At 41.1% G+C, this 17,834-nt stretch overlaps 1 protein-coding gene across 1 annotated transcript in view; it reads left to right on the top strand.

The window, feature by feature from the left end:
- The window catches only part of adam19b (ADAM metallopeptidase domain 19b), a 44,268-nt gene extending 31,337 nt beyond the window's left edge, over nucleotides 1–12,931 (top strand). Inside the window, exons 15-23 of the mRNA XM_079508786.1 lie at nucleotides 1,162–1,270; nucleotides 2,568–2,769; nucleotides 3,242–3,319; nucleotides 4,548–4,656; nucleotides 5,590–5,725; nucleotides 6,100–6,217; nucleotides 7,118–7,483; nucleotides 9,571–9,662; nucleotides 10,594–12,931. Coding sequence (XP_079364912.1) covers nucleotides 1,162–1,270; nucleotides 2,568–2,769; nucleotides 3,242–3,319; nucleotides 4,548–4,656; nucleotides 5,590–5,725; nucleotides 6,100–6,217; nucleotides 7,118–7,483; nucleotides 9,571–9,662; nucleotides 10,594–10,600 — 1,217 coding nt within the window. The 3' untranslated portion in view covers nucleotides 10,601–12,931. The remainder of the gene's footprint in view (nucleotides 1–1,161; nucleotides 1,271–2,567; nucleotides 2,770–3,241; nucleotides 3,320–4,547; nucleotides 4,657–5,589; nucleotides 5,726–6,099; nucleotides 6,218–7,117; nucleotides 7,484–9,570; nucleotides 9,663–10,593) is intronic.
- The last annotated feature ends 4,903 nt before the right edge of the window (nucleotides 12,932–17,834 follow it).

Here is a 17,834-nt window from a genome sequence, read left to right as displayed (position 1 = left end):
TGGAACTGGTCCAGGCTCCATGCTATGTGAGCAATCACATTGTGATGCGGGGGGGAAGTGCTGGAAAGTAACCAAGTACATTACCTCAAGTACTGTACTTAAAGGACCACTCCACCACTTTTCAACCTATCTTCATATAATAGGTCCTCACTAATAATCATGAAAAAATGGCGCAAATCTTTTCTACTCGGTCTGTGGCTCATAGGAGGGCTGTGGGCAGTTCAGAAACCGTCTTCCAGTGACATCATCGATGGGGAATACAAGCTAATAGGAACTGCAGGCTTTCTAGTCCTGAAAAGTTGCAATGCGAAAATGGAAGCCATCGTTCTCACAATAATGAAAATCTAAACATTTTTGTAAAAAAAATCTTGTTTAAAAAAAAATCTGCATAATGATGATGTCACTGGAAGACTGTTTCTAAACTGCCCACAGCCCTCATATGAGACACAGACTGAGTAACAAATCGTGCCATTTTATCATGATTATTAGTGAGGACCTATTATATGAAGATAGGTTGAAAAGTGGTGAAGTGGTCCTTTAAGTAACATGTTAAGGTTCTTTTACTTTACTGGAGTATTTCCAATTTCCAATACTTTTACTTCTACTCCACTGCGTCTCGTCGGATCCAAATATTGTACTTTTTACACAACTACGTCTATTTGAAAACGATCTACAAGCTCACAATGTGTCGCGATGTGACACATTGTGAGCTCGTAGATCTGCTATTTTCAAAAAAACATTTAATACATTTGACAACCTGAAACGGGACATTCTGCATATTGAGTACTTTTGGTACATTTTGATGCCAATGCTTTTGTACTTTTACTCAAGTACATTTAGAATTCTGGACTATTTTCGTATTTCTATATTGCAGTATTGATACTTTTACTTAAAGCAAATTGTGAGTACTTTTTCCACCACTGTGTGGGGGTTTCCTGGAGCGGCTCTGAAGCCACATACTGTAGGAACTGTACAGCACAGTATGGGATACCATCTGGTCTCCATCAGGTCAGGTGTTCATAAAGTAATTGCTTGTGTGTGTGTGCGTGTGTGCGTGCGTGTGTGCGTGCGTGTGTGCGTGCGTGCGTGTACGCATGTGTGGATGTGTGTGCGTGTGTGTGTCCGTCCGTGTGTGTGTGTGTACTTTCCTGATGCTCACAGATGGCCGTCCTGCCCCTGACTTGTGTTTCGAGCGAGTAAACGAGGCCGGGGACACCTTTGGGAATTGCGGCAAAGACCTACTTGGGAAGTACAGAGGCTGCAAAGAAAGGTGAAGAGCATTTACCTCCCGGTTTTACTTTTACTCTGAGCTAATTGTCTGATTGGTTTTAAATACCGGTAAGTCTCTAAACAAAGGCACATAACCGAGGTGGGGTTGGCCTTTATTGTGTGGAGTTTGCATGTTCTCTCCATGTCGCCAAATGATATAAGAATGAGGCAAAAATTGTGAAAAGAGCTGATCTACAAGCTCACACTATTTTCACAATATTTATCTGTGGAACCCAGTCAAACTAAATGTAATGCCTCAACTCCTACAATTCCAAGTGCTTGTTAGGGTGGGGGGTCTCCAGTTCAAATGTGATTATTTTGGGGGGTCACGGCCTGAAAACGTTGAGAACCACTGCCGTAGGACAGCTGAGGTTCCCAATATACTGTACCACTGGTACGTCTCAGCCGTGAATATATAACCTTCCAGCGGAGAAACGTTGACTCGGTCGCAATACCAAGGATTCGAGCGTGATGTCAGGTCACTGGTTTACGAGCAGGAAGCTATAGCTCCTTGTTTATAAACATCTTTGCGTCCTTGCTACATCCGTGTTGCATTAGCATAACAGTGACATCACTGTTGAATCCTTTGCATCTTTATCGCAGCCTTAGTTTCATGTGCGTTCACGATCAGATACAACACACAACACAAGCTGTCCTATTTTGTCATGTGTGCAACTCTGCGGCAGGGATCGCTGGCTATTTCATTGCCCTACGCATTGCCCCCCTCGGCGTGTTGCCTGGCGACGGTACTGCTTTGCACTAATAACACTAAACAGAATTGTTATACCACGGATGTCAACATTCAAGTACAACTATCGGAAGATGTAACCCATGAAAAGTAATGCGTCACGTTACAAGTTTAACACAACTTTTGGCGCTAGAGTGCCAGCAGATATGGCAGATTTTTCGCCTTACGTTCCCCCCCAAAACCGGGAGGTAAAATCCCATTGCCCTTTTGGTCAAAACCACGGAGAGCTAGATTTAGAGTTATGAGCCGTAAATAAGTGAACGGCAGTGCGCATGTGCGAAACACAAGCAGTACACTGCAGAAAGAAAGGCCAACCTAAAAATAAAGAAAGAAAAATCGATTTATTATATTGTATACACGTCCTTAGCATAAAAAGTGTTAACTAAAGCTTCCTAGTTCATACCTGTCCAAAGTAATTTCTGATACCGAAAATGGCCGATCTACACGGTCACAAAGCGTAGATATAACGGCTTTTAGGTCAATTATATAACATTATGTTGTGATATAACAATATATAAATAGCAGAACTGTTTTGTCGTTGATTCTCCAGAGATGCTAAATGTGGGAAGATCCAGTGTTTAAGCTCCGCCTCCAAGCCCATGGAGAACAACGCCGTTCCCATAGACACGAGTGTCCGAGTGGGCACCAGGAAGATCCTGTGCAGGGGTACGCACGTCTACCGCGAAGGGGGGCAGGGTGACACTCTGGACCCCGGCCTGGTCATGACCGGCACCAAGTGTGGAGACGACTCGGTGAGACTTGTGACATGGCTTTAACATCTCTCATGCAGATGCACCACATGCCATGTACTGTATGCGCTTGTGCTGCGTTCACACGAGGCAGATGCAAAGATCACAGGATATTTGTTGCTTTGTAAAATCTGTTGCTCACACGGTCGTTGATGTGTGCATCCCTAGTGACGTGTGTAGTTGCAGCTACAGTTGTAGCTTTGCATCTGGAAGTTGAACTCAGCTCAGCTTCAATGTGTAGCTTTGCAGCTTTTGCAGCAGCTACAAACGTTGGATGCGTCTTCGTATCTTCATGTCGCTGGCTTCCATTGACAATGAATGGTAGACTGTATCTTTGCATCTGCCCGTGTGAATGCAGCATTACTGCTTATGGTACTATACTATAGTATACTCACTCTACTTGTTATCCTCTTTTCTCTCTCTCTCTCTCTCTCTCTCTCTCTCTCTCTCTCTCTCATACGCCATCATTCAACAGATCTGCTTTGGAGGAGAGTGTCGCAACGCCTCTTTTCTGAGAGCGGATGAGTGCAACGCCAAGTGTCACGGGCATGGGGTAGGTTTCTGGGCAGCAAAAATGAGGAAGGGTGGGGTTCCACCCTCAACAGTCTTCTGGAGTGTGTGTGTGCTGTGTTCTGTGAGTTTGCCCCAGAGAAAGTAACCTTAGGACTTTGGACTTGCATCTCTAGTGAGAATGGACATGATGAAGCCAGCCTGAGTTTGATTGATTGATTGAAATTTTTATTTCACAGTATGGGTAAAATGGGTAAATTTCAAATGAAAGTACAGGTCAATGTCAATATAAAAACTGCTACTTGAGAATAGAACCAGAAAAAGCACAAAGACTTGTTTACATCATGGTCCTCCATTGTCAATTCATCAGAACAATTGACGTACAAATATACACTTATATGAAAAAAAGGAAATCATCATATATACAGTTAAAAAGGGGGAAAAACATGTACAGTATGGAAAGGAAAGACAAGGGGGGGGGGGGGGGTAGTAGGGGGGGAGGAGGGGGTCACAGGGGCGAGTTTTAAACTGCAGCCACCCGTAGGTGCTCTTTGAGAGCGGTTGTAGCTGATATCCTTTTGGACCTGTGTTTGACCGTACTCTGTACTGTTTACATTTCTGCCAGTAAAGTATTCAATCAATCAATCAATCAACTGTGGGCAGGTATAAAACATGTGAACCCCTGTTGCTCATTGAGCCAGACCAGGACTTCCCATTGCATTTCTCTGCTCCATTGAATTGTAAGTCTGACTTCTATTTTGGTACTAGAATATAATCACTCATGCATTTAAACTTGTCTCTGCATTACTTTTGTCTGTTTATTCTGACCAAGCCATTCAGATTTCCATCACACTTGTAGATCTGCTATTTTTGGAAAAATAGCAAAAATGTGTGCGAATCTTTGAATACATATCCTTTCACAGAAAACGTTTTTTAACTCAAATATGTGCTTCTGGGGGTCCCTGGAACAAAATATTTTCAGATGGGGGTCTGCGGCCAAATACAGATAATTTTGGGGGTCCTTGACATGAAAAGGTTTGAGCAAGTTTTTCCAGAAAACCAGGATTTAGAAGACATTATTTTGTAGGATCAACTTCAGGTCTAAATGGGTTAATCGTCCTTTGGAGATGCTACCTGCGGGTGGACTCTGTGATATGCAGTGGTACAGCAGTCATAATATACTGCTCTCATGTCCTCTCTGTATCATAATATACTGCTCTCATGTCCTCTCTGTGTCATCATATAATGCTCTCCTTTCCTCTCCCCTACAGCTGTGCAACAACAACCACAACTGCCACTGTGACTCCGGCTGGGCCCCGCCTCTGTGTGAGCACCGGGGAACAGGGGGAAGTGTCGACAGCGGCCCTGTCATCAGCCACAGTGAGTCACGTTGCCCTCAGCTCCTTAATATAATGGCTCTAGCTCTAGCGCCACGGGGGGAAAAAATGACCTAATAAACCTGTGGCCTGTAGAATGATGTCACCACAGGTGCTGTTTGACGACGTTGCGTAGAGTGGTCCTAATGGGCAAAAGAGGTGGCTGAAATGTGCCTGAATAATGCGTTTTATATATTAACTGTACAATATTTGAAGACGTTGAGGGCGGGATAATAAGCCTAGAACCATATTCTGATTCTGGTAGTGGGATAATAATAATAATGATAGAACACTTTTCTTGATACTCAAAAACACTTTACACAACAAATAACAGCTTTATTAAAGCAAAAAAATAAAGAAAAAATAAAAGAAAATCTACAGAATAGTAGTAACAGTTAAAAATCAAATCGTAAAACAATGTTTTAAAATAGGAGACAGTGAGAGCAGCTTTGATGTAGGTAGGCAACTGCAACTCCGGTCCTCGTGACCCCCTGGTTGTACTGCTGGTTTTCTATCCAACCAGGTCTAACCAGCCCCTAATTACCACATGAAGTTACCATCCTGGTAGAACCAAGCCCCCAGTGCAGCTCTCCAACGTTGAAGCACTGGGCCCTAGTGGTAAGAGGTGGGACTGCAGGCGGACCTGTGGAGTTATGACTAGGAAACCCCGTGCAGCTGGGGTTTAACATTGAGCACCCATTTGCACTTCCACATTTTGTACACCAAATTTGGTTATATCGCTCCGGTTCAGTCTATCCTTTTAATACTCTATCTATGGGTAGAACGGAAAACCAGCAGTGACAGAGGTGTTGAGAACCAGTAGTGGGAACCACTTATATACCAAATATTTGTGTACTTCAATGTTGTGCCGTTTTTGTGTGCCCTGAAAGTAAACAATGATTTCACTGAAACATTCTCATTTGTATTTTCACAACAGCAGGCAATCTCCTTCCATTCCTGTTGCTCCTCCCGGTGCTGGTTTTCGTCATGCTGGCTGCTGTTGGCCTGTGGTGCTGCTTCAGGCACAAGCTCCGCCCACTGAAAACCTGTGCCCCGCCTCCTCCAATCCCTGTGTATGTGAAATTCTGCCCCACCTGAATGAAAATGTCTTTTTTGTGTCAAATGTATTTGTATTTAGTTCATAAAGTTAACATAACTATAACTAAATGCATTTGAAATTATATAAAAAGCTTACTTTTCAGGATTCCAATTAAAAAATATAAAAAAATGAATTAAGGATTCAAATATAGCAGAAATAGCTGATCTACAAGCTCAAAACGCGTCGCAGTGCGACACGTTTTGAGCTTGTAGATCAGCTATTTTTGCTACGACAGTAATATGCAAGGTGGCCCTCTGGAGTGAGTGTGGAAATATAGTGGCCCTCTTCATCTTCAAAGTTGCCCACCCCTGCCCTGTGTACTGTACCTGACTGTGTTTTAACCGACAGGTGTTCAGTCCACACCGAAGGAGCCAAACCTCTCCAAGCTAACGGTCAGACCGCTGACCACGCCAGCGGTCACGCTAACCCTACATTCCTGTTGAAGAGACAGGACTCGGACCGACTCGTAAGGAAGCCTGTCTTTTTACTTACAGTACCTTCAACGAAATCTGGGGACATATTTAACACTTGTGCTTCAACGCTCATTTTTATTATGTGAATATGAAGAATGTGTTTATGATCTTCTGCACTATTGTTTCTATTACTATTATGTACTACTATCCTAAAAAACGAGACCGTTTGTTGATATTCATTTTGACGGCAATAACTAATAATTTCAATTCTTATTCATCTTTAGGCCTTAGGGCCCCAAATCACACCTTAGAAAGCACGAGCGTCTATTTCAAACACAGTGTTTTTTTACTTACATATTTTGACGGCAGCAACTGCCTGTGATAATATTTCCCTATCTAATTATTGGACAGTATGAAGATGTTGAAGTTCAGTTTGTTCCTGCTAATTAATAGTTTCCGTTATCTTATCATACATATCAACAGCTGTGGGCGAGGCTTAAGTTCAGGTGGGTGGTGCTACGATGAAAACCAGGTATACTTAATGAACTGGTGGGTGTGGCCACATAAAAACATAATTTTAACACTTTCTGTACACTTTACAAATACATCTTTCTCCTAATATAATCATAGTACCTGATGATCATGTTTTAGGGGGGGAAATAATCATGGCACTCCATCTTTAACACTTGTGCTTCAACGCTCATTTTTCAGTGGTGCAAACCACTCCAACAACCAGCTTTGTCTGTATAACCAGCTTTGTCTGTATCTATGTTTTTGTACCTGTATACGTGTCCGTGCAAAGGTGAGCATGGTTAGTGTGTGACGTCACTGACATAGCTGATCAGACTATATAAGACCTTGCACCACTCAGTTCACACGGGTGTGATTTTTTTATATGTGAATATGAAGAATGTGTTTATGATCTTCTCTACTATTATGTTTCTTCTTCGCAGACCCAGTCTAGTCCTCGTCCAAGCCTCTCCTGTCCGCCTCGATCCAGAAACGCCATTGTGCGTCCGACCACGAAGCCTCCTCCCATACCTGCCTACGCGGCGGAGCGGAGAGAGATACAGGCTCAGACCCAGCAGTCCTCACCCCACCAGACACCGCCTCAGCCCCGACCCGCTCCCCCAGTACCAGCCCACCTGACCAGACCCAGTGGAAGCCACGGGGGGCAGCCTTCTCCACCTCCCTCCATACCGCCTCCTCTACCCAGCCTGGATGTCAAGCCCCATCCTTCGCCTTCGGAAACACCGAAACTCCGACCGGAACCCCCGAATAGACCTCCGCCGCCTTGTCCTGCCAACAAACCCTCACCGGTACATCTTTAGATAGATGGATAGATAGATAGATAGATAGATAGATAGATAGATAGATAGATAGATAGATAGATAGATAGATAGATAGATACCTTCCTTCCTTTATTGTCCCGCGGGGGGAAATCAGTCGCCCAGAGTCGGCACAGCAGTTAAGGTTACAGCTTACGTTACATGAGAATAAGAAAATGATAAAGTACTGTAGTATACAGGCAAAGTATACTGTAGTATACAGGCAAAAGACAAGATGCATCAAAAATAATAATACTAATTCTACACAGAATAAGGTGTCTATATTCAGTCAAAATGTAAAAACCTGATGTAAAAACGTGACCTACGAGACAACATACACCACACATTAATTTGTGGTAGTAACTGCACGCTCAGGCCCAACGCATTTTGGGCAAACAAAGATCTTGTGCTTCATCAGCACTGAGCAAAACACATTGCTTGCAATAAATATCTTTGTAAACACGACATTCTTTGAGTATGAGGTTACTACCACAGTGCCTTATCTTGTGTCTGATTACGTTCTTGCTGTTGCCAGCACCTCTTTCTTGTCTCACAATACATGCTGTGCACCAGTTTGTTTTTTTTTCGTTTTTTTTTGCTTCACAAGTAATGTAATGTTTGAAATGTTTTTGGTCACCTATAATGACTAAAATGGAACACCATGTTGAAAGTGGTCATGTGCTGGCATGGGTTGCAAAAACATCAATAGCTCTAAACTTTCTTACCTGGGGCCTGTTCCATGAAACTTGGATTAGAGATTAAGCCGGGATTTAACAGATATCCTGGCTTAATATATCCTGGATCAGCGATTAACCGGTTTCATGAAAGCTGGTTAATCTTGCCAGATTAATTTAACCAGTTAACCTGGATATGTTGAGGCTTGATTCGGTTTCATGAAAGTGATGCTGCATTAGTTACCATGGAAACTAATGCTGATCCGGACCAGGCTAACAGCCAGGTTTAACCTAATCCTGATGTCTTTACTGTTCATTAAGCAGTCAAACTGATCACAAACCAATGATGTTTTCCACACTTATTCAATTATTATGGGTTTATGTTGCCTTATTTTTATCGGTCTGCATTAAAGGACTAATTTAAGCACTATATAAAATCAAAGAACCAAAATATATAGGCTGCACAACATCATGACATCTTGTGAGCTTGTAGATCAGCTGCTTTTGGTGAATGTTGCCCAGAATAGGTTTTCTGTCGTGCAAAGTGCACGGTTAAGAAGAATTATTATATTAGCCTATATTATATTATATATATTTTTTTTTTGTAAAAGTGAAAACCACTAAATATTACCATTACTCATTGTTTTACAACATATTACCATTGTAACGTTTCACCCACTATTGAACCCATGACCCACAGTTCATCAGTGTGGCCCCTGTCTGGACAACAACCCCCTTCCCCAAAGGTAGCTCCCTCAGAGGAGGGAGTTATGGCCAAATATCACAATGCGACAATATCATTATGCTTACAATATTAAGAATTCTGTTTTAAGTTAATAGTAGTGGTAAAATGTAAACTATATCTTTGGGGTAGTTAATCATTCAGTCTATCCACTATTGAGAGTATTTTCTCTCTTTAATTACAGCAGCAGTATTTATTTTAGAGTAAATCTTGAATAGATTAGTAAAGATACTGAGATATACAGAAGGGGGCAGTAATGCAACTATTATGATGCAAACTGCCATAATACCCCATGAAGAAGAAGGATCAGTAAATCTGTGTTCCACCGAATGGGTATAGAGACAAAAAGCCAGGCTGTCTATTCAGCCAGGCTTTATGATCCTGGCTCGCTAAATCCGCCCATTCTAAGCCTCGCTTGGCTTTAGTGGAACGGAATAAACCAGGCTGTAAAGACCAGGATTTAAAAAGCCTGGTTTTGGCCTAAATCCTGGATTAGTTAATCCAAGTTTCGTGGAACAGGCCCCTGGTTGTTAAAAACATTTCGGATCACTTGGGGCCATCCATTGGTCAGAGCAATTAAAACAGTACCATGTGAGAAAATGTGCAGGTTTTCGATATATAATGTGTCCATCAATACTGATAATGTGCTTGTTGTTAAACAGGAGCAAAACAAGGAGAGGCAGGCGACTACAGACTCCCTCCAGAGAGGAAAGGAGTCTCTGGCCCCATCTGCTGGACAGAGGAAACCAAACAGGTAAATTATCTGCAGTTGCCTTTTTTAGCCAATCAATGTCAACCTTTATCTCATAGCTATTTTTTGTATGTGCTGGCTCTGCAGGAGAGGGTTGGTCTGTGTGTGTTTGTCTGTGTGAATGTGTGGACACACATTCACACAGGGATGTGCAGAGGAAGTGAGAGCTTTCAGTTACAAAAATGGCAGGGGCTCGAAAGCCATCTTTGATGTCTATGTGTGCACTACTGTGCACTTGCCTGCATTCACACACATTCTCACAAACCACTGGACTGGTCAGCGCCGAAGGTTTTATTGTCTTGGCAGAGAGTATGTTTTGCACCCTGTCCTCCATCTGTCCTTATTGTGATGTGTTGGTATTGGGGTAGAGGCAGAGGGCTAGTAGCATAGGTCCAGCAGATGTCCAGGTAATTGACACAGGCCACGGATAACTGTCAATAAGCTGCCAAATAACATGAACATTGACCACAATGAAGCCAGACTTACGGCACTAACATATTAAAGCAGAAATGGAACGGACCGTACAGCAGTGTGTGCCAACATACTACAAGAGAGAAAATGGAAGTTGGTATCTTGTGCACATAAGAGCAACCAAAAAGGAAGCAGTGCACCACCTTGTGGTACCAACTGGCATTGCAAATCCCAACTGACTGTTAAAGTGTGGCCATGGCCTAGCTGTGTGACGCACACCTCCTGGATGCCAGAGCCGAACATCTGCCCCAAATTCTTCAGATCGGCCTGAAGAAGAGACACCGACCACTTTTTTTTCTCTTCATATTACTCCTACAGATGTTGTCCTAAATGTGAATCAGTACACAGTATCTCTATAGTCGTGTTTGCATGAAAGTGCTTTACAGAGAGTCTGTTCAATATTACAAACTTTCCGCACACTTGACATTGATTTGTGTCATCTTTTTTCTCTCTTTTTTTTTAGATCCTAAAAGCAAGAGCTCAGGGAGAAATTGAGGACCACCCACTTTTTATAGGCAGCGGTGGCCGAACGGTTTGCGGAGTGGTCTTGATACCGGAAGGTCGCCAGTTCGAATCCCCGGACCGACACGTTAAAATTACCACCGCTGAAGTGCCCTTGAGCAAGGCATTGAACCCCAACCATGAAATGTTCTATGAGCAGGGCGTGGCTGTAAACAAGCATCTCGAGCTTAGTCCACTTACCCTGGGTAAACAAAGAACTTTGCTTTGCTTTGTCACGTTATTATAGACTAGTGTGACGTGTGAACCACTGACTGAGGGAGTCTAGGATGTACATTCTGACAGGCACAGGGCCGATGGAATGTGCCACATGTCAGCAGACATGAAATCACTCAAATCAAGGAAATATGTCAAGTTACAATGTGCACTTTCATAATCTGTAACAACAGAAAAAATGGCTGTGGAATTAGTTTCTTTTCCTCCGCTTAGTAATACGGTATGCTTAAATTCAGCGGGGCCTCTCATCTGATCTGAGGTCGTTCGAGTCGGTAGGGGCCGTGCGTCGCTTTTCTATGCTCCATGGGAATTGTTCTCAGACCGCGGGACCCCACCGACTTAAGAGCGCGTCGCTTTTCTAGATTATATCGCCTCTCCCTGAGCGCAAGCCTCCCCAACCCCCCGCCCCCGTCCCGGGGTGGGAGCCGCGACCCCTATCGACTTACCAACGTCCTCAGATCAGACGAGAGGTGTATGTGTGTAGCTAATGGCTGAATTAAGCTAAGTCACAGATCAGGTCACAAACTCAGCGGAAGCAACCCACTGAATGTGCTTTAAAAAAATACTTGGGCTTAATCAATCGATGTGTGAGTGAGTCTGCCTTAACCAGACATCCTGTGAATTCATTGAGATTATTGTGACATTGTTTGAACAGTGCTGAGACACTGCCACATGTGTATTTATTATCAAAAGTGAACATGAGCGCCGTTTTTTGTGTGCCGAAAATAAACCAACGTACGAGCTTTGTAGACCGGCTGCGTTCGGCATGCGACACCGACGTACGACCAACTATAAATGAAGTGTTTACAGTGTAGTTTATGTACATGGTGTTGCTACAGGAGGATGAAGCTGTAATTAGGGCATATCTTACATTAAGAAAACCTGCCTGTAGTGCTGTGGTTATGCTTCTTTGTGTATGAAGAAATGATCCGATTTGGACTGGACTCATAGGGATTATAGATGGTCCAACACTCTTGGAGAAAAAAAAAGACTGTTTGAAATTGACAAAGGTTCTATAGGTTGCTTCATGAATGGGAAGAAAAAAAATAGAGTCCACAACAGTGACAACACTGGTAAATAATACTCAGCTCCACTGGTTTACTGATTCAATGTTTTGATCAGGTTGGATCTTCTTCAGGAATCAAACCAGAGTGGACATCTCCTCTGCTTCATGTATGGCCCATAACATTTGTTTTTGTTTTTCCCTTTCTTTATATACCTAAAAAGGTTCAATACCGGTATGTCTCCTAAACGATTCTATATGAAACCATTTAAATGTCTGAGAATCATGGAGTCTGTATAAAGAATCATATAAAAGTGTGGATCCTGATGCAGGCTTTAGAACCTTTTTCAGTTCCATGGAGAAGCTTTTTTTTTTGTAAGAGTGTACATGCATGCTGTATGTATACGCTTCTACTTAGGATGAGGGACATGAAATGTAGCAATAACTGTTCTGGAACATGTTTTTATATTGTCTTATGCTGCACTTTTAAAAGCTTGTGCACCTTTTTCAAGGTGTCCATCAAACACCAAAAAAAGGTTCTGTATGGTTGGAACCAATGTATAGGGTTCTTGATGAATGCACCTGGTTTGTATTTATAAAACCATGCAATGCTCCTAAAAAGCCAGACTCTTCAATTGGTTCCATTTGAATTTATCAGGTTCCATGTAAATCACCATTTATGAAGTGAGCTTTTTTCAGTTCCATACAGAACGTCTTTTTCTTTTTTCGTCTTTGTTCTGGACAAAAGCTTTTTTATGTTTTATGGAAAGCATAAATAAGCCATGGTTTTTGTTTTCCATTCATTCCGTTACGTAAAAAAGAGTAGCACCTTAAATTACTTTCACATTCACATATTATGACCTCTGCCTGAATGCAGAACTGATTGTTGATTCATGTTGAAAGGAAAGTATATTTCTTGACTTGCAATTGCCGTACTTAAATACAATGACAACAATTATTATTTTCAATTTTAAGGTTTTGTTGGTTTTGTTGAAACAAACGCAAAGTATGTGTGTATGTTTGTGGCTGTTTAGTTATAATGTTTTATCATCTAAAATAAACCCTATGCAAACTCAGTGGCAGTACTGAACAGTAGTGCCTTCAACTGGACTTCAAATAAAATGTACCTTTTGTTTGGGATCTGACTGTTCTTCATGTTCTTCTTCCCACCCTCCCTTCACTCCACCAGAACTATGGCGTGAAGTTGATCTTCTTCTGTCTTCTTCTGTATGTGAAGAAGGACTAATCCTCTGATATAGTGATATTCACACCTGCATCTCAAAATGAGTTCCACCACCTCACCCATTCCAGGAATGCCACAACGCTAGTTAGATACTAGGTAGGTACTGTCTGTAGGTACTAGGTAGGTGACAGACAGTCAGACAGACAGACAGACAGACAGTAACCATGTTTTCATTGCAATAAGGCAGAATGTGACATTAGCAGGTGTGTGGCATTTCGTCAACCCATGTCATTATTGCACAGATGCCTCTCTGTATTGGACTGTATTTCTCTCAAGTTATTGCTACACTATTTTTTTCAATCGACATAATGAGAAATATTTAACAAATGACGTGAAATTTGCTTAGGAATTAAACTGTTTAACAGATCCACCCATGCACAACTGTGTGAAGGACTAGTACAGTAAATAAAGATCAATCAAACTAAGTGGATTACACACGCCCAAATGTTTATAATGAGGGTGCAACATTTTCACTCTATTGTATGAGAAGTCTGTGCATGCACATGTGCGTACACGTGCACGCACATGTGCATGCACACACACACACACACACACACACACACACACACACACACACACACACACACACACACACACACACACACACACTCTTGATAAACTGTAGTGCAAAACCTTACACTTGGTTCTGACTATTCATCATTCGCATGTTTACATTATCAATAGAATAAGAGCAGGTCAAACACATTTTGAAATCATTCTTTTGAAGTCTATGACATGGCAAAACTTAAACTGAGGGGGGAGAGAATTTGCAACTGACTCTGTGAGGGTGCCAGGCCCCCTCTGGCACCCCCATGGCGCCGGGCCTGTGTCCATAATTACTCCTAATTACTATTATAGTGCACTACAGTATATTAGTGAACAGAAATCCCACTATAGGCCGCTACATGGCGATTCTTCTGAACGTGTCTTACCACAATTCAACAATGCATTTGAAGATGAAACATCCAACCGAGTTGTCTAAAAGATATTTCACAACGTCATCTCTAGCATCACTGCGACTGACGAGGAGGAGGAGGAGGAGGAAGGTGGCGAAGAGGCCGAAAGAGTAGTATCTGAATTTGGCTGACGGTGGTGAAAAGCAATTTCTTGCCCCACCTTCAGCTGGCAGTGTTAAGAAAACATGAGAATGCATTCATGTACAGTTGATTTTGGAATGCATCCAATTATATAATCCAATCCATCCATGGGAATAAGATATTCCCATGTCCTCAAAACAGGAACATTATATAAGGACATGCACTAGTCTACACTGTACTATTCTCCACAATGATGCTGATGTGGACTCTGTGTGTTGCAGGGAGCTTCTATGCAGGTAACACTCTCAAAGGCCTCGTCCAACATTTTAATTGTTATTTTTTTAATTGTTTGTTTTTAAACAAACAACAACTTGCACTGTAAGTATTTGACATTTTGAGAATTACACTATGGAGTTCATGTTTTTGGCATGTACGTATAATTAATGCATAGTATGTATTTTCCCTGATGCAGCGGAAGCCCTTCAGTGTGAGACGTGCAGTGATTGCACAGATCTTCAGTGCAGCAATTCAGCCTTGGTCACCTGTGGTGCTAATCAGCTCTGTCTATCAGCTACTCTAGAGTGTAATATTCATAGATTTCTTTCTCTTAACTATTTGCTTAAATTGCTACAAAATAAGATTTATCTAAAAAAAATATTTATTTATTTATTGTGTGTGTGCGTGCGTGCGTGTGTGTGTGTGTGTGTGTGTGTGTGTGTGTGTGTGTGTGTGTGTGTGTGTGTGTGTGTGTGTGTGTGTGTGTGTGTGTGTGTGTGTGTGTGTGTGTGCGCGTGCGTGTGCCGTGTGCGTTTTGTAGCAACTGTGGGTGTGAGGAATGTCCTCAAGTTGTGTGTACCAGAGGCCACCTGTTCCCAAATGGGCCAAGAGACAATTTCAGCAAACCTCGGGCTTGGAAATGGAATTGTATCATCTCTCTGTTGCAATACAGATGGCTGTAACAATGAGACTTTGGCCGGTATGTATACCGTAAAATAGTTAACATGTTTACCACATATCATTCTTAATTAGCTTTATAGCCTGACCTACAGAATATATGTAATTTGTGTTTTCATCAATTCTATTTTTCCTCACTTATTTCTTCCAGCAATGTTCATTTTTTACTCAGTCTACTAAAATGACACAATTAAACCATTTATTTAGTCATGTCTTTCTTTCTTTCTTTCTTTCTTTCTTTCTTTCTTTCTTTCTTTCTTTCTTATCATATTACACAGTTTTTAGGTCAATGTTATATCCAAGCCATTTAGTCAATTTCTGGCTACATGTAACTTTAGATAATTGCATAAGCAGGCTAACTCGCTAAAACAGTTCAGAATCAACAAAGCAATGTCCATCCATCCATCCATCACAAATATAGGCTATAATTGCAATTTAGTCAATCTTAAAATAATAGTTTTTTGAAACAACGGTGTACTAATTACACCAGAAGTTAAATATACATCAACTGTCAGGTAATCCCAGATCTAAACTTGGAATTAAGTCTTACATTTATCATGTTTAAAATTATAATCCTTAAGTCATATTTTGTTTATATTTGTTAAACTATATGGTTTAATTTCCTACTTCATTTCAGTTACTACTATTCAACAGCAGACAGTTAACGGGCTAAAGTGCTTCACCTGTGACTCGAAGACAGACCAAATATGCAGAAACACATTAGATTGTGTGGGAATGCAGGATCGATGTGTAAATGGGAGTGGTGAGTCCTAATATTGAAACATACAGTATATGTTCAGGATGAGTAATTGTGAAAGGTAGGCTATGCTACTACAGTAGTCAGTACAAAAATGCATTACACATGTCTATTGGATGTTACATTCATCATACTATACTGGTCTGGTAGTACACCATAATATCCTCAAGTGTGTACAAGTTAATGGTTCCACTTACACACTTTGACAAGAATATAGAATGCACAGCACTATAATAATTACTGCAGAATTGTGGAATCTTTAAATATAGTACCGATGAAGGGGATAAGACTTTGTACGTCTCTAAATGTTTTGATGATTTGAACATGGTGGACCCTGTTGGAAACAAGTGTAATGCTTAATTGGGTCGTCCACTCACAGTTAACAGCCTTTGTATTGAGTTTGTGCTTGAAATGTACTGTAATTCTGCAAACTGTTAATAAATTCTTCAATCAATCAATCAATCAGGAAGTGCGGATTTGCTGGGTATAAAGGTGTTGTTGTGCATCATCAACTTGACAAGTTTCATTAAAAAAGTGCGAATATGTTTTTCTTTGCAATGTGTAACCACAGCCACCCCAACTCAAAACACGTTTGGCTGTGTTTCTTCAAGCTTCTGTGGTTCTTCTGCCCGCCTGGCTGTCTTTACTTCCCTGGATAGCTTGGCTAACTTCACAAATGGACCAACCTGCTGCGAAGGGAACTTCTGCAACTCTGCTGCCAGCATACTCAACCTGAGTATTTCATCTCTGATGTTTTGGCTGGTTACCATCACACTCACCTAGGTTACCTTTACACTTTACACTCACCTAATAGTTCATAGAGTATTTCATCTCTGATGCTCTGGCTGGTTACCTTTACACTCACCTAATAGTTCATATAGGACGTATGCGGATTATTTAACTCTTAAAGGGATAGTTCACCCGATTTACACACCCGATTTTAACCTCAAACATTTTCTAAATTATTTTTAAAATATCTGACCTATGAGCTCATAATGTCCCATGAGCTTGTAGATTTGTAGACTTGAAGAACAGAATGTTTGAATATTTTTGTTTAGGTTAATCCATTATTTTACTTTCTCTTTTGTTATTAGATAGAATGTTGTTATATTGTTAGGATCTCTGTTTCTTTTGTTATAGAGCTATACTGTAATATATTATAACCACTAACATTATTATATATTCGAATGTTTTGATTTTCTACTTATTTCACTCATGAAAAGACCATGAAGCTCTGTGCACATGTCAGAAGTTGACACAAACCAAGAGAAGAGTAGGCAGAATACAATTAGATTATTCTTGTTTTGCTACGTCTGCAAATACTTCCACGTACTTTGGTGTGTATTTCAAACATCACACTCGGGTTCAGATCATCTTTATTGTTGTCCCAACTCTATACACAGAGTGAAAATGCATTTCTCCCAACACCTAGATTTAGACATAAAGTATGGTCATTAAAAACAATGCTCACAGCCTCACAACAACAGCTAGGGCAGATTTGTATGACAAGATGCATAAATATGACAATATATAATATGTTAGAGGTTGAGGTTGTTAAGTATTGGTTACACTTTATTTGAGGGGGCAAATTCATACACGTAATTAATGCTGAGACTGCTGACCGACCCTCCTTGCTACTCCTATCCACCAATATCATTAACTATTGGCAGTGATATTAGTATTAATATTATCAGTGGTATTATGTAATATCATATGACAGAGTTTACATTTCATATATTCCATATACACAGCCATAGATCACTCCTATGCCCTCCAGTGTGAGTCATTGTGGCGGAGCCGCAGAACAAGTTTCTCTTTTACACATTTTTGTACAAACAAACCTAGTAATTGCTGTGTTTGAAATTGTCTGTCCTTTTTGTAACAGCGACCTCTAGGCTATAATCAAGCATATTTTTCAAATAAAGCATATGTTGCATACCTTACATATGATGGAATAAACCCTCTACTCTAACAC

This window comes from Electrona antarctica, assembly GCF_951216825.1.
Source record: "Electrona antarctica genome assembly, chromosome: 1".
In the NCBI taxonomy this organism is placed as follows: domain Eukaryota; kingdom Metazoa; phylum Chordata; class Actinopteri; order Myctophiformes; family Myctophidae; genus Electrona; species Electrona antarctica.
The sequence above is the reverse complement of the archived record's forward strand: the minus strand, read 5'-3'. Positions and strand labels throughout refer to the sequence as shown.